This window comes from Ctenopharyngodon idella, chromosome 5 (genome assembly GCF_019924925.1).
Source record: "Ctenopharyngodon idella isolate HZGC_01 chromosome 5, HZGC01, whole genome shotgun sequence".
Taxonomy (NCBI): Eukaryota; Metazoa; Chordata; class Actinopteri; order Cypriniformes; family Xenocyprididae; genus Ctenopharyngodon; species Ctenopharyngodon idella.
Window position 1 is genome coordinate 8,695,001 of NC_067224.1, and position 25,361 is coordinate 8,720,361.

A 25,361-nucleotide genomic window follows, 5' to 3' on the forward strand; every position below is an offset into this window, starting at 1 on the left:
CCATGTGGAAATGTAATAAACATTTCTGCTGTGGGTTTGAATTCCAATTAGAGATCTTTCAAAACGGCCTGAGGTGAAGGCTGAAGTCAAATGAAAAATCCAACGCCAATATTTATTTATTATTGATTTGATGCACATAAAGAGTTTGAAGCAAGCAAGCTCTATTCTTTTTGAACATTTGCCCCTCCTCCCCGTTTATTTCCAAGATGGCCTTGGCTGACTCCAAATCAAGATTTTTGGCAGGCATGAGCAGGTTTTATTTCATTTTATATCAGCCGAATCAAGGTCTAGCATAATGATTCAATTTCTTTTACTGCCACATATGTGAAGGTGTATCTTCAGAATAAATCAAGTTGTCTGTGCTCGGGAGTCTACTCAGGAAAATGGGAACTGTAGATAAGTCCATAAATTCCAATAGATGCTGGCATATACATATATATATAATATACTGTATATATAAAACATATTGTGTATATATAAATTGCAGTATTGGGAATGGGAATGAGACTTTTCAAATATTTCATATGCTGCTAATCGATGAGCATGTCAGCATAGTTTCAAATTGTCCTAACCTTACCTGAACCTCAATTTCATGTAACTTGATGTAGGAAGCATTCAGAAACTCATATTCCATCGTCTAAATTACAGCTGTAGTCTAAAATGAACCAAATATGTCTTAAATGATGGCGAAAGGGTCATAGTAGGGTCAAAGTCAACATAAAATAATGCTCGTCATCCATTACTTGGTATGTCTGAGTAAAGTTATTACATTTTTTTTTTCTTTTTTTTTAAAAAAAACATGCAGTGCATCCTGCACAGTAAGACCAGGAACATACATAAGACCAGGGGCCAGTTGCATAACTGTTCCACTATGTTAAAGGGGACCTATTATGCCCATTTTCACAAAAAGTAATATAAGTCTCTGATGTCCCCAGAATGTGTTTCAGCTCAAAATACCCCACAGACCATTTATTATAGCTTGTCAAATTTGCCCCTATTTGTGTGTGAGCAAAACATGCCATTTTTGTGTGTGTCCTTTTAAATGCAAATGAGCTGCTGCTCCCGATCACCTTTCTACAAGAGCGCGGAGCTTTAACAGCTTGCACTTTGGTTGCTCAACAACAACAAAACTGGAGAATCTCACGCAGCCAAAATGATGATTGTCAGTAATGGTGTTCAGCCTTACATTGTTCAAACCGGAGTCGGACACTTATGGAGAGACTCAGGAAGAAGTTACAACTTTTAGAATGAAACTGGACATTTCTGAATGGTTAGTGGATAAATTTATGTAGTTGCTGTGGAGTTGATTCAACTCATCGACTAGCATGTGCCGTCATGTTAATCTTTTGTGCAAATCCAGCGTTGAATTGACCCTCATTTGTGAAGCAGTCCGGCGTAAAATGACGGCATGGTAACAAAATTCTACTACAACAACTCTTCCTCTTCTCTAAAGCAGCCCAACATGGCCTCACCCTCTTTGTTGCATGTTCCCGGGGGCAGGGTTTATGTAAATTTTGGGGTTTGTGATGTCACAAACCCGGGAAGAAGTCGTAGTCCCTAAGAAGCCGTTTGTTGTAGTCCTTAAAAAGTGATTTCTGTAAAAGAAAATATCTCCCTTTGCATTGAACTTTGAGCGTCATAACTTTGCAGATGTTGTTTATGCTCAAACAGCAACATTACACACTAACTAAAGTGGCATCATAATCAAGGACCCATTTAAGACTGTGTCATAAGAACTAGTTTACCCAACTAGCAGTAAGACAAGAGGTGATCAGTCTAACTTTTCTGATTCAAATGAGACCATTGTACCTTTTTCTGTAACTGACTTCAAAAAGTTAGAACCAGTCTTGAAAAAAAAAAATTACATGGCTAACTTTTAAGACTATTTTAAGTGGCCACAGGAACATGTATTAAGTAAGAGAATAAGGTGGTTTTTGAATTAATGATGACTTTAATGAAGGATCTAATCACTGCTGCCCAGTTGCTTTTTCTCTTGGCCAGTGATTGATTCGAGAATAACAGACCATTTTTCAAAGTAATTTTGAAAGTTTCTGTCAGTTACGTGCTGAGCTTGTGCTCTTGGTTTTGCTACCGCCGCTCTTATTACTGGCCTCCAGAGGGCCGCGCTGTACGATTCGCAGCTGAAATATTCAGCATTACAGAGAAAAGCTGCTGACTGGCAATCAGGCCTGGAGAACTCTACTTCTAATAAGGGATACCATTACCCAAGGTGTCTGCTCTCTGTTCAAGAAAATAATTAGTTTGCAGCAGCAAAGCTCAATAAATCTGAAAATATATAAAAAAATGTTACTGTGTGTAATACTGCATTTGTGGAGAAAGTGCTTTGTAGTGAAAACCCTGAAGAAAAGCTGTCAGTGAGGCTGCAGTGGTGAAACATTTTTAGCTCCTTTGTCCTCTTCTTAGTTTAAATACATCAAAATCGCCCTTATATACTTTACGTTCCTGGTGTTATTGTTTGTTGTTCTGAAGTAAAAATTTGGCTTCATAATCCTTCATCAAATGGTATTAACATTCTAGATGGGATGTCTTCATCCAAACAGACTCTTCCACTCTTGAACCTGGGGTTCTCCACTGGTTTTCCTTCAAGATCCAGATTTTACTAATCAATTTCCATCATGGACATTATTTACTTACATTAAAACAAGAGAACAAATTAGAACAACATTGTCGTTTATAATTAAATAAATAAATAAAAATAAATGAAATTAGTTAATTAATGCTATTAATAATTATAAGTATGTTTTAGACTTGGTTGCTATGATTATCACTATGTCAAACATCAGTGCTGCATTTTAACGGTTGTCACTCCCGAAACTTTGCAATGTGTAGTTAGCAGCATTAAAAATAAACCTTTTATACAAATTGTGAATGGTTTATGTACAGAAACCGAGCAAAGAGCACTCTCTTTATAATCAATGAAGCTGATATCACTTCAGTTCAGCTAAAACTCGCTAAGTAAAAAAACTATTTATAATCAAAATATATGTCTATACTGCACAATGTATCTCTTACTTACATCACGTTTATACTTTGTTGGTTATAATAACAAAACGATTCGCAAGTGTGCAGAGCTCTCACTGAACAAACTCTGGCATATTGAGCGGATTCTGACTAACTTAAACTCCTCTAATTGGCTGTTGTGTTCATGCACTCAACAAATTTGTCTGGCTACAATGCTCAATGCTGCAAGAACAAGTGAATAGAAACCTTTGACGCTTTTCACAGAGTGCTCGTACAAATATTCACTGGAGCATTTGAAAGCAGCCACCTATTGTTATGTTTTAAAAATGTAAGTATCGACTTGGAACCAAAGTAACATTACTTTAGACAACGCTAGTCACGATTTAGTACAAAGTGGTCTCGATTTAACTAAAACTGAGGAACGAATTAGTATAAAGTTCTCGATTTAACTAAAACTAGCAGTGAATTAGAGCAAAGTGGCTATGATTGGACTAAACTAGGCAGCAAATTAATACAATGTGATCTCGATTGAACTAAAATTAGGGAACGAATTAGTACAACATGGCCACGATTTAACTAGAACGAGGGAGTGAATTAGTATAAAGTGGTCTCGATTTAACTAAAACTAGGGAACGAATTAGAATAAAGTGGTCTTGATTTAACTAAAACTAGGAGTGAATTACAGCATGATTTTATGATTTTTTGGTCATGATTTATCTAAAATTAGGGAGCAAATTAGTACTTGGTCTCGAATTAACTCTAGAAAGCTTGTTTTTGTTAGTTTTAGGGTGCTTTCACACTTGTTTCGATTTTCTAGTCCAAACCCAAGATCGATTGCTGTCATCAATTGATGTCATCAGTAGCAGTTCACTTCCGCGATTTAGTACGATTGCATTCATATCATCAGCAAACCATACCAGAGTTCACATGAACCATACCCCAGACCACCCTTTTTAGGTGTACTCGGGTACGGTTTGGAAAACAACGTTCGTGTCATCCAAACAAACCGAACTCTGACGTCAATCAAACCCGGGTGTGCACCAAATGTGCTAGGGTGAAAGCACCCTAAGTTTCAGTAAATGAAAATAACCCTGCTTTTCATGATCCAATCAATTCCTGGTTTGTCAAATCCTTACAGAAGTACAATGTGTTTGTGAATGCAGTATCATGTTGATTTTAGTAGGGTAAAGAAGATTTTTCTCTCCATCTCTTTCATTCACTCTCTTTCTCTGATACAGGCTTGTAGAGAATGGTCAGCTCGAGGTGGCTACAGGAGGCTGGGTGATGCCTGACGAAGCCAGCACTCACTACTTTGCATTGATAGATCAGTTAATTGAAGGCCACCAGTGGTTGGAGAAAAATTTGGGTATGTAAATTTAGTGCTTCTTGTCCCCTTTATTCCCCTTTCGTTTCCTTTATTTAACAGCAGAGTGGTCCACATCAAATCTAAGAAGTTATATAAAGTCAGGCAATTAGATTATAACTTGTTATATCGAGAAATAACTTTCCACTTTTTCCCAGTTCGAAGGGACTGTGGGCGGTCCTAGGTTGAACTGGGTAACAATATCTTGTTTCAGACCCATTTAAATTCTGAATCAACCTCAATTCAAGATGTGTGTTGTGAAACCCTGAATGCTAAACCTCTTAACTGCAATACTATAAGGAATTTTAGCTCCACTACATATTTATGCTTCCCATATTGGCTCAAAGACCTCTGGGAGATTTTTTTTCTTTGTTCATTATTAGTGTATTAAAACATGGAGCATAGCCCTGGCTCTCATTACTACATATCCACTCTACCATCTGCTCTCCTGATATCTCAGCTGTCAGTAGACCAGTTTTCAAATATAGATTGATTGAAGAGATGGATACTACAATGAGTCTTTGGATTTCAAACAACACTTGTTTAGCCATTGATGCCATGCTCCCAGTATTACAATCAGGAGAACTTTGTGCTGCTGTGTTAAGGTTTGCTCATGCTCATGTGCTCATGAATATAAACACAAGTCTCTTCAGGATACACATGCCCCTCAAGATTACCTGCGTCTCCTGTGTTTTACTCTGTTCCATGAGTCCTTTCTGAGAATCTTCTCTCTTTACATTCGGAGCTGTTGTAAATGCTCTACTGATTCTCAATTTTTTCTTTAGCCACACAAGAAATGGGTCCTAACCGAGTTTCAACTTAAGTGTACAATTGTATTAGCTGTTTCTACAAATATATAGCTATAGCTAAAAAAAAAAAAAAAAAAGGGAAATACACTACTGTTCAGAAGTTTGGGTTCAGTTTGATTTGTGTGTGTGTGTGTGTGTGTGTTTGAAAGAAGTCTCTTATGGTCACTAAAGCTACATTTAGTAAAAAATACAGTATTTTTACATTGTGATAAAAAATACAGTAAAAACAGTAATATTGTGAAATATTATTTCAATTTAAAATAACTGTTTTCTGTTTGAATATATTTTAAAATGTAATTTATTCCTGTGATGGCAGAGCTGAATTTTCAGCAGTGATGACTCCAGTCTTCAGTTTCACATGATCCTTCAGAAATCATTCCAATATGCTGATTTTGGTGCTTTTTATTTAGACTTCTTTGATGAATAAATTTCAAAGGAACAGCAATTATTTAAATTCTGCAACATTATAAATCCCATTCATCCTTGCTGAATAAAAGTATTAATTTCTTTAAAAAAAAAAAAAAAAAAAAATGCTTAATGCTTAATCTAAAGTTTTATTCCCCCACTTGTTTGTTAGGAGTGAAACCCAAGACTGGCTGGGCTGTGGATCCGTTCGGTCACGCTCCTACCCAGGCTTACCTGCTCAGACAGGCTGGTTTGTCCAACATGCTGATCCAGAGAGTGCACTACTCAGTGAAGAAACACTTTGCCTCTCAGAAGACCCTGGAGTTCTTCTGGAGACAGAACTGGGGTGAGCAACTGATCTTAATGTAGGAGGATAAAGTTAAATGAAACCACTACATCTTTATGGATGAAAATGTTTTTTGTTGTCCATTTATGCAGTGCTTTAATATTCATGATGTTTTTCTGTATTACTGTAAACTAGTAAATACGATGTATTTGATTGATTGATCTCAGTCTTTATCTTTGTCTTGTTTGCCAGTACAAATATCTAAACATTCTTAAATTAAGATACAGTTATGTAGCAGAATGACTTAAGATATTAAGGGCCAGATTACTAACAGCTTGAGCCAGCGCAAAACATCTTTTGGTGTTAAAAAAACTACTGTCAGGAATTACTGACACGCGGTGAAAAATTAGCACTGAAAAGGTGTGGACGGGGCTATTTTTGCAGCTGACCTTATTGCATAAGCATTTGTAGGAGTTTCCCTTTCAGACACAAAATTTATAGGAGGAGAATATTTAAATGAATCATGTAAGGTGATTTACTAAGGTTTGCGCTAGTCAATTTACAGGTATTTGCGCCATTATTTAAAAAAAAAAAAAATCTTAAACCAGACGCTAGTTTGCGCTGCTCTTGGTAGATTGCATTGGTCATTATGCAAATGATCCAGCTGCATCTGCGTTCTTTAATTTGCGTGTCATCAGTAGATCAAATGCAGAACTTTCCACTCCAGTCTGCGTTTTTTTGAAATTGCCTGCTCACACTAATTTGCCCTGTTTAGTAAAGTCTTGTTTTCTGAAAAATTTATCAAAATTAAGTGACTTCATGCTTAAAATAAAAAAAAATATATGCCAGTGGAGTAAGAAAAATAAACTTGTTTTACCTTTACATTTTTTTTGGCAGATATTTTTTCTTGTTTTAAGCATAAAGCCACTTAATTAAAGTGCGTTCACACCATGTCGTAATTACCGTAACTATTCTGACTTGTAAAAAGCATTCACGTGATCGTAGAACTTCGTAATTACAATTGGAGTTAATCCAAATCCGAGGACATGAACAGCTCCAAGTACAATGTCACATGTTGTCATGTTGTCATCTCTTATTTACCTTAATTCTGACATGGCGTGAACACAGCATAATTTGTATACCTTTTTCAGAAAACAAGACTTAATATCTTAAGTCATTTTGCTTTTCAAGTAAATGTATCTTGTTTTAAGAATGTTTAGATAGTTGTAATAGAAAACAAGACAAAATACTGAGGGGAAAAAAAACTTTTTTTTTTTGCAGTGGACATCATGTTCATTTTTGGGTGAACTGTCCCTTTAAGTCTCAGTGTGTGTCAGAATGTCCTCACACGTTTGATTGGAAATCTCTGTAGGAGCCTGTTCTAATCATATGAGCTGCTCTGTGGTGCCATTCACGCTTCCCATTGATTGAATCCATCTTTTATTTAGCGATTACGTTGATTAAAACCTGGGTAGGTGGGGGTGCTCGCTACATTTAGCCTCATGATTTAGAAATAGAGGTCGAAGTGAGATAAATCCAGTTTTCCACGAAGCATCTGCAGCTGCTGGCCCTGAAGCAGTTTGTAAGAGATCCAACACTATCTGTGCCTAGTAGAAGCTCACTTCCAGATACATCTCCATCACTGGAGGTCATTCAGCCCCTCGGCCTGAAAGATAACCACAAACTGAGATGTTGACAGGAGCTGTAATCATCTACCTCATGCTTGAAGCTATCGTACGTTGTTGTGTTGTGGGTCTGCGATGAGTTGATATCGCTTGTCCAGTTGATGTGCTCCGTTTTTTTATGTGTGAAAACTCAAGATTGAGCCCAGCATTCATGTTGGTTGAGTTCATCAAATAGAAAAGCCAGGAGCTCAGAAAGCTCTTATCTCACAGGATGCCAGGTTAAATTAATGATAATAATGGAGCAGTGACCGTGCATCGCACCCTGGACTCCTCTCTCAGCATTTCATCACTGATGGCTGGATAATTATTGTTTGGTAACATCCTGCATGTAGCTACATGTTGATAGTGTTCAAGTTCAGTCGAACACCTCATGTGAAATGTATCATAAAAAATACCTCTAATTTCTTGAGATTTTATTAGTAAACCATGCTGAGATACAGTTGTGCCACACATCACATATCAAGCCAAGTAGCATGTATTTTTCAAGCAGAAGTAAATGCACAGAAATATTATTAGTAACACTTAAGGTTCCATTTGTTAACATAAGTTTTAATTTCAGCATTTACTAATACATTATTAAAACCAAAAATTGTATGTTAATATTATTAACAGATCTGTGCAAACAAGCAGTTGTATTTTTATCAACCATCGCTAACAAAGATTAATAAATACCGAAACAAATGTATTGCTCACTTATTTAAGTGTTACCAGATTATTAATATATTTTAAATGATTTTTTGGTTATGAAGCATCATCAATGCATTCCAACAGGCATAAATTCATAATAAATAAAATAATATAAATTAAAATGCAAAACAAAAATAAGTTTTCAAAATAACTACTTCAAGGGTCCTTTAAAAAAAATCTTTGCGCTGCCTTTCAGTCCAGACTGTAAAGTCTGTAAATGACACAAGTAAGTTGTTTGTGGTTTCAAAAAAGTAATATAAATTATGTACTTTTTAAAACCTAAAAATCGTCACCGGGTTCTGAGCGCTTCTCTGCATTTATTCATGAGAAAGAGCTCATTCAGTCCAATCCCTGCACTTCTGTTGCTTCTGTCTCATTGCCTGTTGTTGTCATTCAGAGACATGGGTCGTAGGTGCTCGTTTAGTCAATGCGTTTCCCTGCAACGTGACTAGAGCTGAAGTTTTGGTGCAGGCGGTTTGTTTTGCTGTTGTCCACCAGCACAAAAAAAAAAAAAATGCTTGCATGAGATTGTGTTACAGCGGAGAATTCAAATTTCACAAAAGTGCTGCTCATTCACCTCTGCCTGCTCTGCGTTCGGACCATGGTTCGGACAAGCGAGCCGTGTGTGTCCCTCAGCACAACTGACAACTGTCATTTTATGGAATAGAGGTCCAGTTGTGGAAAAGAGTGTAAAAATTCTTATGTTTATGAAAAAATACAGCATATTAGAATGATTTCTGAAGGATCACATGACTGAGGACTGGAGTAATGATGCTGAAAATTCAGCTTTGATCACATTACATTTTACAATAAATTCACATAGAAAACATCTATTTGAACAAATAAATTCAGCCTTCCTCTTTCAAAAACATTAAGTCTTAATTCAAAATTTTGATCGCCAGTGTGTAAAATAATGCATGTGAACTAATTAGCAAATTATATTTTATTTTAGATACTTTCCTAACACGGGATATAGGCTACTTGAATATGAAAGTTGCCGGTTTTACCATGTTTTAGTGTAAGTTTGAGAATGATATTTTGAGTTTTATGAATAATTTTCAAATGTATGTGAAATTACTGAAGAAATCCTGACAACAGATAGGCTACACAAACATTCACTCTTATCTGACATGCTGAAAACGGCTACGTTAATGTTTCTTTGTGCATTGTGTGCCGAATAACGTAAATGGCAGATTAAAATATTAAAAATTCAAAAAGGCCAGAAGTAGTTTGCATCCCTGGAAATTAATGTCTGTCATTTAACAGTTTTTTTATTGTAAACAGTCGGCAAATATTGTTGTAGGCCTATATTGTCTCGTCATGTTCAGCTGCTTATCTTACCTCGGCTCGCATTCTTCAAGCATTAAAAAGTGCCGCGCTGCTTCGGTTTCTGTGGACAGCAAATCCCACCTCCTTTGATTTGATTGGATATCTAAAACATTTTGACATTGACGAGTGCTTTTAGACAGACTGAGCACAATAAACAGATTAGAGTTTTTGCCTCAAGTGGGCCGCGCTCACGCGATCAATTCGTCTGGGCTGACGGAAGGATATAGACTAGGTAAATTTACTATAATCCATTCTTCATAAAATATTTACTTTGCAACGGCCCGGCCCACGTTGTCCAGCGGCCCACCGGGAAAACTCCCAGTACTCCCGATGGCCAGTCCGCCCCTGTTGTTACGATATATAAAATATAAACGTTAAAAAAATGAAAAATTAGGAGAATCAATAAATTGTGAACAACTTACTGCCATTGTGTAAGTAATATGTAATCATGTAATCCATAAAAAAGTAACTGTAGTCTGATTATGAGTATTTTAAAAAGTAGTTTACTCTAATTACAAGTACTTAATTTTTGGAATATGATTACGTAATCCATTTTACATGTAATCCGTTACTACCCAGCTCTGCTGATACAGTGGTGATGATACGATTATTCCGATACACAAAAGACAATGATTTAGACCGAAAATTAAAAGAAGAATGGACAAAAAAGTAACTGTCCTTATTCTTTCTGTTATTTTTTTTCTGTCGCTCATCATGAGACTGTAGTGCTCATAAACGTAATGAAAATATTAAGCCCTTTTAAATATTAATTTTTTCCGCATTTCTCCCTTGTGCTTGGGAGTTTGTTGTCATTTCTCTCCGTGCTCATATATTAATATTCATTATTCTGTATAATGAGTGTGTTGTAGGTCTGTGTTTCATTGGTTGATGTCTCCCCTCGTCCGCCCCTTCTACACTCCCACTTTTCCAGAGATTTACACACCCATTTTCTCAGACTTTACCAGCTTTGAGGTGTGAACGACCAGGCTAAAACCTAAAAAAAAGTTAAACCTTCAAAGACTTTGTTTTTGTAACTGGTTATTTTTGGTGTTATTATGATGTAAATTTGTTTGCTCTGTTATTCTGATGAAGGAGACAAAAGAAACAAAAGTGTATTATAGAAGCTTACCTAATGATGTTTCATTTCTTTAATAATTGAACACAGTACTTCTGCTTATTTTTACACTGCTGAAGTACTAACCTAACCACTTTCAGTTTTATGAATTCAACTAATAGGCTATATTAAATATTCAATTATTCAAATATATAAAACAATAAAAGTATTCTAAATTTCTTGATAAAGTCTAAGCATTTTAAAGCATTTCTTTTAGTTTGCATTATGAGAGTGCTTATTAGTGAGACAAAATCAGCTTTAAATAATTCATATTATGTGTAACAACATGAAATGCATAAAAGTTCATTTGGAAAGACACTAAGCCCTACAACCTTTAACTAATCTCTCACTATGTAAGGCAAAGTTTCTCAATTCATAAAATGTTTGAATGTCATTGCATAAGTTAACAAAATCTCAAACCAAACAACCGCTGCCAAATCTTTTCACTTTTATGAGACATTTTTTACAATGATTTTACCTAGATGATTTTAGTGAATGTCTGAAGTCAGTTCTCCACATGATGTAGTTCAACACATTAAATAAAAGCACCAAGTATGATTTAAGTGTTCTCATATTTTTTTAACCTGCTTTATGTTGCTCCATTGGCACTTGTTCTTTAATGATTTGAATATAAAATAAGAGCTGAGGGAAATGAGTAAAACGTTACAAGGGCTGAATTGGAGCCAGCTTTTCTCAGAACATTAAACAAAAGAGAAGTCAGGGGAAATGTCCTCCCACATCCCATCTATTGTTTTCCGTTGTCTGCCTGTTCAGTGCCGTGCATCTGTTTGGGATACACTGTTTTTCCCAGACCTATAGTGTTAAAAAAAACCTGGAAAAATGGACTCCTACTTTAGATCTCTGACCATAGCCGCTGCTGAACAAATATGATTACAGTTCATTTGGCTGCAACAGCGTGCACTCTATGCCAGGCTGAATTAGCTTTCTACTCAGTGTAATTCCATATATCACCATTTAACAGACAGCCAGACTACTCTGTGCTTCACATCTGGTCCCTTGTTTAAAGGGAAATCTTGCATTATTTATTCACACAGCTTTTATGAAGGTCACTCTGGAGCACATGCTGTGCTGAATGGGTAATTGAATATTTTTTATTGCAAATTAAATATGATTGGATTTTGACATTAGTGGATCATTTCATGATTCGCTGCCCTGAAAATGGATGGGCTCTTAGTTGTTTGTCAAAATCGCACTCTGAATTATGTGTAAACAAAACATTTCATTGTATAACAGAAAAATCAGGACTTGATTCTGTCCTTCAGCAATTGGTTGTATCACAAGTTAAATGGGTGTTACGTACTTATTTTAAGGAAGGGCCCGAAATTGAGGGAAACATCAACGAACGTGATTTCAGAGGTGGACCAAGTTATTTTATTTTACATTTTAACATTTATTTTGTTTTATATGATGAAAAACCATAATAACATTACTAACTGTAACATTTATATATATTAGTTTTCAGTTGTGGTCAAATTTTCTGTTCTGTGAATTTTATTGGGCAAAATCCAGTCATTTCAATAGGAATCCGTTTGATTGGGAATTTCATGTAAGGGCAAGGTTTTCCCATGCAGATTTCGCAAAGGGTTGATCACGCAAATTCACCATGTTGACCAACAGACAGCTACTTGGATCGAAAGTGACTTCTGTGTGACATGTGACATACATTGCTACACTATTGACAATTGACTATATACAATGAAGGGCTCGACAATAAGGACTGCCCAATGGCCCAGGGCCAGCGTAAACGTCGCTCGGGCCAGTTGATGCATCACGAAAGTTTATAATTTGCATGTGTTTTTAATCCTTGCCAATTTAAATATTCAAGAAGACATGAAAGAGAACTCAATTTAATAGTGTGAGAAGTTTTGTGTGCGCACACATCTGAAGCGCGCCCAGAAAGCTGCTTCTCAGACACCTTGTGAATGCTGAGTTGAGATCTCTTTCAGGTCTTCTTGCGCTTGACTTATTCACACAAAATTAAGTCAAAAAATGCAGTTCTCGGTGAGTATCCTAGTAAAGATAGTCTGTTATATCTTAAGTGAACATAAACAGTTGAGAAATAAAACGTATGTGTAACAGTATATTGGATCCGTGCAGCTCTTAAAGTGACAGCAGCCTAATAAACCTGCTACTGTCTTTATTTTTAATGTTAATCAAACAACAAAGGTCAAAGAAAAAAGCATTCACTGCTCTTGACTGAATAACTTTTGTAACTTTAATAAGGATTAATCTATATTTAACTTATACAGTGAAGACTATGCAGTGCTATTTTACATTTGATTATTCATTTTCTCTACCTGAAAATTACTGTTAGTATGTACCTTTTCTACAATATGTCTAATATGCTTTCTCACTGACACACCCCCAACTCAGGGTTAAAGAAAGTTCAGAGTTTCCCACTTTAATTACGACTTCGTGGTGGCGTTCATGTGACAGACCAAGTTACCATTGACAATGGAGAATGGATATTTTTTGTCATGGAATTTTGGTGAAATTCTGCCAATGTGGCCATACCTTTAGACTGGTAACTTTAAAATTGCATTTGTTTTTGATTCCAACAGAGCAGGACTCAAGTTCAGACATTTTGTGTCACATGATGCCATTCTACAGCTACGATGTTCCCCATACATGTGGTCCTGACCCGAAGATCTGCTGCCAGTTTGACTTTAAAAGGCTGCCAGGAGGAAGAATTAGCTGTCCGTGGAGAATTCCTCCTCAGGCCATCACTGACAACAATGTACAGGAGAGGTACAACTATACACACTAGTCACAGACGTTAGGAACTGTTATTTACTTGTGACAACCTAGAAATAACAATGAATAACAATTTTTAACCCTTTCTTCATGTCGTTGTTTGTCAAATTAGTGTTCCCTCAATTCTGAGCAGATTTAGATTTCCCTCCACTTAGTTTAGTCTCTCCATGTTTAGAGCTCAGACGCTGTTGGACCAGTACAGGAAGAAATCCAAGCTTTTTCAGACCAAGGTGCTGCTGGCACCACTTGGAGATGATTTCCGTTACACTGAAGCCATCGAATGGGACCAACAGTTTGTCAACTACCAGAAACTCTTTGACTACATGAATTCTCACCCTGAGCTCCACGTCAAGGTCTTCAGTGTTTGCTTAAGTCACTCTAAATTGGCCACGGTTTGAACTCTTTGTATATTTTCAGACGTTCATTATATATATATATATTTCCCCATATACCTCTTTGCAGGCCCAGTTTGGAACCATTTCAGATTATTTCAATGCCTTGCGTAAAAACACTGGCATGGATCCGGATGGCATGAATGTTGGCCATTTGGCATTTCCTGTGCTAAGTGGAGACTTTTTCACTTACGCGGATCGAGACGACCACTACTGGAGCGGATACTTCACCTCACGGCCATTCTATAAACGCCTGGACAGAGTGCTGGAATCACATCTTCGGTACGGCTTTACTAAATCCAAATGCACTGCATGAATCTCTACAATCACATTACATTAACACTCGCCAAAGTGCCAAATGCAGGAAAAAGTTGGCTTCAGCGAGTACAGTGAATCAGTCCACGAAAGGAAAGATCAGTGACAACTTTTACCACATTGTAAAATGATTATGAAAAGTTTATAAGAAGCAAAAAATTTTCTTTTATTACTAAAACTATGTAGCACAAAAAATTTCATTCATTGCACCAAAGTGAAAATATGAAAAACACAACCCAAATGCACTGCATAAATCTGCATAAATGCACTGCATAAATATTTCCAGCCAGGGTCTAAATGTCCAAAAATCGAAACCATACAAAATGCCATTTCCATATGGCTGGTCTTAATTTGCCTTGGAGACCATGAGTTCAAAATTAACATAAAAAGTTAATTCTGAACCAGTTAGAATTCCATACTAATACACCCAATAAAATTTGCAATTCATATTGTATAAATGAATGACATGTTACCTGGAAATTCAGCTTATTCAAAATCTGATCACTTTCTCTCTAAATATTCACAGTTTAGAGACTTTTTTTTTTGGTGAGTTCGGATGGAACAAAAAGACTGTAAATGTGTTTTTCTGCTGCAAAATCTTGTTTTGTCAACTTTTAGAAGTACACTAGCATACAGATGACCTAACACACATATACTAACAACCCCAAAACTCTAATTTGATGTCATGATGTCTTTAATGGCATATGGTAACCTTTTTCAAACTTTTAAACTCATACACACAGAGTCTCGAACTGATCGTGGTCACTGTGCTGGTAGAGTTTTTCTATAGGAAATGGAGCTGTGTGATGACAGACGTTACAGTCTCTTTCTTCCTGGGCTGTATGCTACTAACTAACACACAAAGCTGAAGGTCACATGTCTGTGTTGTCACGATAAGTCTGAAGCCCTGTGACAAGGTCACAGCAAACTAAAGCAGCAATGGCTTCAGTATTTATTTGATCTTCGCCACTGACTGTGGCTCCTTATCACAAACTTTGCTCTTTGACACCTTTCTAACATGATATTGGCCCTGGAAACATAAAAATTGATCTTATTTAGTAAAAGCCCTTTATAAAGTTAAATTATCGCTAACATGTGGAATTTGAAAGAAATAGCTCCTTTTTTTATTTATTTATTTAGTTTTTACACCAGGAAATTGCTTAAACGTCTTCGCAGCTCTTATTAATTGGCTTGGTTCTAGATAATGAGACATTACAGTGGTACATATTGATTTTCTACATTGATTTTTCTCTACATTCTCCTCCAGATGTGTGTGTGTTTTTTTGTTTTTTTTTACACAAATCAGTAGAGCAGTGTTGTTATTGTTAACTAAAACTAAACTATTAAAAATTGCTTATGGTAACTGAAATAAAACTGAAATGAAATAAAATCTAAATATTAGATGAAAAGCTTCAACTAAAAAAACTTTAGAAAACCTGTTTTTTAATTTAGAAATGTTACTTTGGAAACGAACTGAAAAAAATAAGTTTAAGGTAAAGTACCAAAATTAATAAAACTGAAATAAAATTAAATAAAGCTAAATAAAAATATATTTTAAAAAATGAAATTAAAATCAAAACTAAAATATAACAACAAACACACAAAAAGATAAAAAAGCTAATTCAAAATATTGATAAATACTATAATAGTATATAAATAATGGTTAAATAACACTGCAATAGAGCTCTAAATTTAAACCTCCAACCATAAAACACACTATGGAATTTGCATGTTTGTTTGTTTTTTGTTAATTTTTGTTGATATATCATGTTTTTTTTTTATTTGATTTTTAGTATTTAGATATTTGACTTATGTGTGTGTGTGTGTGTGTTTGTGTATGTCAGTGGCTGCCCTGCATTTCATTGTTTAGTGCAAGACCGTGATAAGGATATAAATTTTCCTCATTTACTGATTGTATTGTACGTCTGTATACCCCGTCCTCTCAAAGACGGCCGTACTTGATCACACAAGTGAATAGATTGGGTACACCTTCAGCTTGCGGATGCGGAGAACTCTATTTAACACAGTATTTGCATTTTGATGGGTGTCTAAATGTAGGCAGGAGAGTTTTCATCAGTATGCAGTTGTTAAACTATTCCCCGTTCTACACGATGGCTTCTTTCACACAGCAAATAGGACTTTGTTCAGCTCCGCTCAGTTTCACACACACAGACACACACAGTGGATTGATTAGAGATATTCAGTCCAAGGTCATTTCATGTTTAATTAATTATTAAAGTCAGTATTTGGCTGTTCTTGCGGGTGCAGAAAGCAGATGTATGTTTGATGTGAGGTATGTAGGTCACATGTTCTTATAACTACTATCTGTGGACCATAGACAGAAATGTTTTTGATCTGCTGAATCTACTTAAGCTGGCTTTATCATCTCACTTCAAAGGTCTGTTTGGAAAAAATACACTTAGACTATGGATTATTGTGAAATGTCTCTCCAATTTACTGATGAGAGGTCATAGTTTTCGTGAAGGTGTTGGTTGTCAATAAAATGTCACTAAAAACTTTTAGACAACTGGTGCTTTTTGCATATGTATCTGAGAGAATCTCAAGAAAACATGTCCATGGCACATTTAACCCTAACATTTAAAAGAAAAAAAAGAAAGAAATTATAGAAATGAAAGAAAATTAAAACTGCTACCCTAATTTTACTGGACATTTTTTTGTTTTTATAATTTTCTAAATTAGTAAATTAATTATTCTCACTAATCATCCTTATTAGATTCTCTACAGAAGAGGATTAGGGTCAAGCAATAATAAAAAAATTACACCATCTCGAGATTAAAGTCATTATAATGCGAGAAAAAACTCTTTAAATTTCAAGAAAAAAAGTTTAAATAAAATGTAGAGAATAAACATGCATTTGATCAGTGTCATGTTCATTGCATACTGATAGAGGAAATGACAGAGTTGGATAACTTAAGGCTGATTTATACTTCTGCGTCGGACCTAACGGTACACCGGAGCCTCTGCACCGTAGGCTATGTCCGCGTCGACGGCAACATGCAGACCTCTAATAGGCAGTGTCCGCGGTCATTTTGAGTATGAAGGCTAAAGCCGAAGAAGAAGCAGCTTGTCATGTACGTTGTCAGAGAAGCTTCAGCAGTGATGGCGACAAATAGGCAACGACTTTTTTTGCAGTTTGACGGCACGTATCGCCTGAAACAGAGCAGAGCGAGTGACCCGACCATTTTAATGCTCGCTTGCTCCGCGACAGTTTTTTTGACCTGAGGGAGGGGTTCTAGCAGACCAATCACAGTGCTTGCGGTTTACGCAGAATTGACGCATTGTTACATTTTTGGAGAGGTGCAGGTCAGGCTACGCCGTACACTCGACGCAGACGTATAAATCAACCTTTAGTCCAGCTATATTTTAGGCTTTCTTTCAATAACAAATAAATCCTATCAGCTTTAGCTAATTATAACTTCATAATAATTAATTAGCATACAAACTTTAAAGAAACTTTGCTAGCGGCTGGGTCTTTTTAGAAAAAAAAAAATTTGCGCAATGTATTCACTTTTGTCCAACATGAAATAACAGGTTGACAAGCAAAAACGGGACATTCTAAAACACAATGACTTTATTCTCAAAATTTAATGAGTTTATTCTGAACATTTTATTTCAACTTTTTTCCCGAAATTTAACAAGTTTTTCTTGCATTATAATGACTTTAATCTCGAGATGGTTTTATATTTTTTTATTATTGCTTGGCCCTAATCCTCTTCCGTAATTCTCATTACTGTAATACAAATTTTTTTATTTTATTTAAATCAGCAACTAAAGCCAGGACAACAAATACTACCATTATTATATTTATTTCTTATTAGAAATATTCATGCAAATAATGTGACAATGCAAAAAACTATATAACTATTATAATTCCAGATGTTTCAAAAAATTGTATGTTCTTCAATAAAACACAATAGTTATTGTTTAATTATTGAATGTAATAGTTATTGATAGTTAATGTGTTTTTAGTATTTTTAATTAGATTAGAAATACTTCTAAGTCATCTTGTGCATCCCTTGGAAATTTGCTAAGGCCATCTATTGGGCCCTGGGCCTTAAAGGAACCCCTGCCTTAAAGGAAAATACAATTTCTTTTTGTTATTTCCAGATGTGAAATATGACTCATTTCCAAAAGGTTTTGTGAGGTTCGCCCAGCTATAGATTTTCATGTCCTGTAGAACATTTGAGAAGGTCATTCTTCAGAGAGATGACACCTGTATTGTTAACATAATGTGGAGAGATTCTGTTTTTTTTGTTGTTCTCCTTTGTGGGAATGCTCCGACACTCCCAACACAACAGAGACCAAACCAGACTGTTGTCTTGCTTTACCTGGTATGTGAACATTAGCCTGATACAGGAGGTATTTTCATGCCAGATGGATTCTCGTAACACTGTAGATTTATTCAGTGTGGATTTGAGGGAACTTTTGATCTTGTGAAGGAGGGAGTTTCATATGTCACTTCATGTTTTTCCGCAGGGCAGCTGAGGTGCTCTACTCTCTGACCTTGACCAACATTCAGAAGTACGGCCAGCCCAGTGATTACCCTGCAGTGGATAATTACAAGTTACTGACAGAAGCCAGACGCAATCTAGGTCTCTTCCAGCACCATGATGCCATCACTGGCACAGGCAAAGACTGGGTGGTTGTGGACTATGGAACCAGGTAGCACATCTTTTTTTAAACATTCAAGTGAGATGAGGGGATGTAAGATACATTATGAAGAAGAAAAGATGTGAGATACACAGAAGTGAGATACATTCTCTTATCCAACCCACTCGCTCCAGTCACTAGTGTTCCCCTGGAACAAACTGGGGTTAAGTGTCTTAAGCCGCCTTTTCACTATCTCTAATATTCACATATGATTGTCACATTTTGCCCCAAAGTGGCAGTCACACAGAACTTTCAAATTTGTTGTGAAGCAGCCGTTATCCTCCACTTAAAAATTAATAACCATGATAAAATTATATGAATAATGAATGTATTAATATATCCACACAAAACAAAAGACTGCCAATATGTTTGAAAGAAAACAGTATGTTTTCTAGGGCTAATCAACCTAAATGATTCTTTAATTATTCTAAAACCATTATTTTTGTCAATTTTTTTATAACCAATTTTATAGAAGTAATGTTTAAAGAGCGTTTAGTGGAAAAAGTTTGATATTTGATATATAACATGATACTGAACGATTAAATTGTCATACTGGCTTTTCAATGGCCTGTATATTAAAATATATAGAGCAGAGTGGCCGATTTAAAGTTATGTAATATAATTTATTTACAGCAAATGAGATATTTATCGAAATACACTACCATTCAAAAGTTTGGGGTTGGTAAAACATTTTTTTATGTTTTTGAAATAAGTCTCTCCAACAGTCTCTGCATTTATTTGATCATAAATAGAGTAAAAACCATAATATTGTGAAATATTATTGCAATTTAAAATAACAGTTTTATTTTAATATATTTTACAATGTTATTTATTCCCGTGATGGCAAAGTTGAATTTTCAGCATCATTACTCCAGTCTTCAGTGTCACATGATCCTTCAGAAATCATTCTAATATGCTGATTTGGTGCTCAAAAACATTTCTTATTATTATCAATGTTGAAAACAGTTGTGCTGCTTAATATTTTTGTGAAAACCTTGATACATTTTTTTTTGAATGAATTGAATTGAAGTTGTGAAATAGAAATCTTTTGTAACAATTCAGGTGTTTACTATCAATTTAATGCAAGCTTGCTGAATATTAATAACTTTCAAAAAAAAAAAAAAAAAAAATCCTACTGACCCCAGACATTTGAACAGTAGTTTAGAACCTTTTGGTTGCATGGCCACATTAACCATTAAGCTGCATAATTTCCAAAATATTAGTTTATATGAACTTTACCTTACTCTTAAAAATGTCTTAACCTTTTGACTTTCTGGTAAAGAAAACAAAATCTGATTCTTATTATCTGATGTTATCAGACAAAACAGACCAGTGTAATAATTGAAAATATTAGCCATTATGGTTGCTGATATAGCATGCATCCATACTGAATTACATTACTTCTTGTTAACAGTTTAATTTACTAGAAATTCTGGCACATGCATACATGCTGTAAAAACATTATGATCTTTGTTATTTTTAAGGTTGTTTCATTCTGTTCTGAACGTGAAGCGAGTGATTGTGAGCTCAGCTCATTGGTTAGTGCTCAAGGACAAACAAACATACTACCATGATCCTTCAAATCCATTCCTTCAGATGGTGAGTGTTCATACTGCATATCCACAACATGCTGGCATCACTCCTAAATTTGGAAATTGCCACCTGCACATCACATTTTTGCTGGTTCTGTATTACAGGATGACGTTCAGCCATCCCAAGATGCCCTACCTCGCAAAACTGTTCTTGAAGTTAGTGAAAAACCAAGGTAACGGGAAAAAACTATAAACAATTTATTCAATTTCTCAATAAAAACTTTATAGAAGACTAACGTTGAGTTTCTGAGAATGGCCTCATGGTACATGTGTTATAAAGTACAAACCCGATTCCAAAAAAGTTGGGACACTGTACAAATTGTGAATAAAAAAGGAATGCAATAATTTACAAATCTCATAAACTTATATTTTATTCACAATAGAATATAGATAACATATCAAATGTTGAAAGACATTTTGAAATGTCATGCCAAATATTGGCTCATTTTGGATTTCATGAGAGCTACACATTCCACAAAAGTTGGGACAGGTAGCAATAAGAGGCCGGAAAAGTTAAATGTACATATAAGGAACAGCTAGAGGACCAATTTGCAACTTATTAGGTAAATTGGCAACATGATTGGGTATAAAAAAAGCCTCTCAGAGTGGCAGTGTCTCTCAGAAGTCAAGATGGGCAGAGGATCACCAATTCCCCCAATGCTGCGGCGAAAAATAGTGGAGCAATATCAGAAAGGAGTTTCTCAGAGAAAAATTGCAAAGAGTTTGAAGTTATCATCATCTACAGTGCATAATATCATCCAAAGATTCAGAGAATCTGGAACAATCTCTGTGCGTAAGGGTCAAGGCCGGAAAACCATACTGGATGCCTGTGATCTTCGGGCCCTTAAACGGCACTGCATCACATACAGGAATGCTACTGTAATGGAAATCACAACATGCACTCAGGAATACTTCCAGAAAACATTGTCGGTGAACACAATCCACCGTGCCATTCGCCGTTGCCGGCTAAAACTCTATAGGTCAAAAAAGAAGCCATATCTAAACATGATCCAGAAGCGCAGGCGTTTTCTCTGGGCCAAGGCTCATTTAAAATGGACTGTGGCAAAGTGGAAAACTGTTCTGTGGTCAGACGAATCAAAATTTGAAGTACTTTTTGGAAAACTGGGACGCCAAGTCATCTGGACTAAAGCGGACAAGGACAACCCAAGTTGTTATCAGTGCTCAGTTCAGAAGCCTGCATCTCTGATGGTATGGGGTTGCATGAGTGCGTGTGGCATGGACAGCTTACACATCTGGAAAGGCACCATCAATGCTGAAAGGTATATCCAAGTTCTAGAACAACATATGCTCCCATCCAGACGTCGTCTCTTTCAGGGAAGACCTTGCATTTTCCAACATGACAATGCCAGACCACATACTGCATCAATTACAACATCATGGCTGCGTAGAAGAAGGATCCGGGTACTGAAATGGCCAGCCTGCAGTCCAGATCTTTCACCCATAGAAAACATTTGGCGCATCATAAAGAGGAAGATGCGACAAAGAAGACCTAAGACAGTTGAGCAACTAGAAGCCTGTATTAGACAAGAATGGGACAACATTCTTGTTCCTAAACTTGAGCAACTTGTCTCCTCAGTCCCCAGACGTTTGCAGACTGTTATAAAAAGAAGGGATGCCACACAGTGGTAAACATGGCCTTGTCCCAACTTTTTTGAGATGTGTTGATGCCATGAAATTTAAAATCAACTTATTTTTCCCTTAAAATGATACATTTTCTCAGTTTAAACATTTGATATGTCATCTATGTTGTATTCTGAATAAAATTTTGAAATTTGAAACTTCCACATCATTGCATTCCTTTTTTATTCACAGTTTGTACAGTGTCCCAACTTTTTTGGAATCGGGTTTGTAGATGACAAGAGGCAGCAGAATTTGTGTGGCAGAAAATTATCTTTTTTTTTTTTTTTTTGCTGTTCCCAGGTTGCTGGTAGTTTCTAACCCCACAGAGCAGGCCAGGACGTCCATGGTCACAGTGTACGTGAATAATCCTAACGTCCGCTTGCTTAATGCTGTTGGTCACGTGGTCCGCGCTCAAGTCAGTGCAGTTTGGAATGATGCCACTCATGCTGCCACCGACGTCTTCCAGGTGAGATCTGCTACTCCGATCCATCATATCGCAGCATTAGGGGTGTGTTGTATGGAAAGATCAATGTGAAGATTGTAGATTCTTCAAACTAGTCCATGTCTGTTAGTTTGAGGTCATCTAAATACTCTTCAACCCATTTCATGGTGTCTTTAAATGTGTTTGTTTACTCCTCGGCAGTTGTCGTTTGTGGCTCAAGCTGCTCCTCTGGGTCTGAGCATGTACCAGCTGATGGAAGGAATGGAGCCAAGGACAGAAGCTGCTAAGTACATGTTTCTTCAGGAAGGCAGCCACATTTCAGTCAGTAAACTGGAGCATTTCCAACAGTTCTACCAAAACGATGTAGCTCCTGTGCACATTGAAAATCCTCACCTCAAAATCTCCATCTCTGCAGCTACAGGTCTTTTAGAGGTTAGACCATAGACTGCTGCTTTGTGGGTTTGGTGATATGTTTAGGAATGACTCTGTGTAACATTCAGAAAACATCTCTTGTTTGCAGAAATTGAGGTTGAAGGAGGACGACTCAGAGCACCAGGTCAAAGTGGAGTTTGCTTGGTACGGCACCACCAGCAATAAAGACAAGAGCGGCGCCTACCTGTTCCTGCCTGACGGAGAAGCAACAGTAAGTACTATATATTTTTTATTGTTTCTTCGATTAATCAGATATTCTATATCTTGCCCAACAGTATTCATTTTTTGTTGGGTTACTTTTTTCTACATTTTATTTATAGACATAGTAGTAGAGAGAGAAAGGAAATTAAGATGGGGGGGATTGGGTTACAATCATGATTAGGCCCAGACCCAAACCTTGGTATCCCATGAGCACCACAGCTCAAGCACCTCCCCTACAATGCTTTTTTATTCAGATACTGAATAGTCGTGCAGAAAACACTGAAGTGTTGAATTGGGCGGGTCTTTATTGTAAGTTCATACAATTTCTTGAGAAGACCTTAAGTCTACAGTTTTAAATGTCTGTTTCCATCGTAGTTATTCATGACTTGTATAACTCATAAAATAATTATATTTTATAATGATTATAACATTTATTTAAATATATTCTAACAGGCAGAGTCGATAGCTTCATAGGCAGTGCTCCGAGATATAGTTCGGTTGTGTTTTGGGTGACCCGAATTCAAGTCCCAGCTCAGGGACCTTTCTCGATCCCGATAAATTAATTTTTAACTATCTTCTAATTAAAACAATAATACTAAATGTTACATAAAAAAAGACTTTTTTTTTTTTTTTCCAGAGGAACTTTGTGTACAGAATAGGGATGTAATGGTATACAAACATGATGGTTCGGTACGTACCTCGGTTTTAAAGTCACGTTTTAGTACAGCAGGGGGGAGAAAACTAAACACTTAAAATTTATTTCTTTTTTATGGGTTTTTTGAACAAATGTAAATCTTACAAAAACAAATCTTAGCTAACGCTGTAAACTATATACAGGGAGCCATTACTTGCACATTACTATAATATTAAAGGTTACAATTAACAACAAAGCCATCATTTTTAAATTCAGTTGCTATTTATTTTTAGATATCAACATTAAGTTCTAAATCTAATTATGAAGTTATTTTTCAACTCAAAATTAACTATTTTAATTTTTGAAATATAATCATTTACACAGTGGCTGTCATAACTTGTTTTCATGAAAAATGTATTTAAACACATTAATAATCAAGACATTACTAACAGGTTAAGTAAATATAATGAATAGGCTAATAATAGTGCATATATGAAATGCTCCTCTCTAGAGTTCATTTCTCTAGTGAAATAACATGCTGTCGACACCAAATGCCTGAGGTAAATGTAATGCTATGTGAGATATTATTCTCAAGCTGTTTTATTGATATCTTTCCTCATTTGAAGCACTGGTTAAGAGATTACATGTAAACATATCGATCGATCATCGCTTCTTCTTCAGTGCTTTTTACTGGTAGCAAACAGTGTTGCATTACCACGTGCGCCCCCTTCTGGATTGGAGTGTGGATTGCCTGTGACTGACTGTATTCATCATCTGATTGTATGCACCAAACTGTGACGTCCGGCTATTTAACGCAGCTATTTAATTTGCAATCATGCTGTGCTTATTTCATTCATTCGTATATCATATCTTACACAAGATTTAAATCATTTAAATATACATATCAAATAATAGAACATGATGTAGTAGTTTAGTTAATATTAATCTTGCCCAGCTCTGGTTTCTGAGAGGTTTGTGCGGAGATAGTAACTCACTATTTGATTTGTGCTCAATTCATTCATAAAGTTTACACTCATTCACTTCACACACTTTTTATTATGTAGTGATCTTGAAGGTTTAAGTATAATTTCATGCTGTCACCTGGCATTCCTGTTATCCCGCAAACACGAGGAGAGACTGTGTCAGCTGAATATTTTTTTTCTATTATTTGGCAGAATTATTTGTTATTTGTTTTGAAGCCATTGTCCGTGCCTTTCCAAATAAGGTATTCAGCTTTGGGCACATCCCTAGTGAACACAGTTAGCAACCATGGGAACAAACGAGACACAAGGAAAACAGGAACTAACAACCTAAAAGAAATACACAGAAACTTGTTACTAAAGGAATAGTAACAATAGTAATAATAATAGTAATAAATAAAAAGTTTGATTATAATAACAACATTTTATTACATTGCACCTTTCTTACTTAAACAAGTATAATTTATTTAGCCATGGTGCCACTGCTGAATAGTGGTGCAGGAAAAACTGGGTAATATATTGCCCACTCCTATAAAAACTGTTTACTTGCAGCAGGCTTGCAGGTAATTTGTGGCAAACAAATGATTGCTATGAGAGTTTGCTGGAACACTGTGTCTTTTGTAAAG

General features: G+C 36.0%; 1 protein-coding gene across 1 annotated transcript in view; it reads left to right on the plus strand.

Moving 5' to 3' along the window:
• Positions 1–25,361, plus strand: part of man2a1 (mannosidase, alpha, class 2A, member 1) — a 67,947-nt gene that overhangs the window by 17,483 nt on the left and 25,103 nt on the right. Inside the window, exons 5-15 of the mRNA XM_051892887.1 lie at positions 4,221–4,348; positions 5,732–5,905; positions 13,243–13,429; positions 13,611–13,788; positions 13,898–14,109; positions 18,640–18,825; positions 20,298–20,412; positions 20,511–20,578; positions 22,347–22,512; positions 22,690–22,920; positions 23,009–23,131. Of these exons, the coding sequence (XP_051748847.1) occupies positions 4,221–4,348; positions 5,732–5,905; positions 13,243–13,429; positions 13,611–13,788; positions 13,898–14,109; positions 18,640–18,825; positions 20,298–20,412; positions 20,511–20,578; positions 22,347–22,512; positions 22,690–22,920; positions 23,009–23,131 (1,768 nt within the window). The remainder of the gene's footprint in view (positions 1–4,220; positions 4,349–5,731; positions 5,906–13,242; positions 13,430–13,610; positions 13,789–13,897; positions 14,110–18,639; positions 18,826–20,297; positions 20,413–20,510; positions 20,579–22,346; positions 22,513–22,689; positions 22,921–23,008; positions 23,132–25,361) is intronic.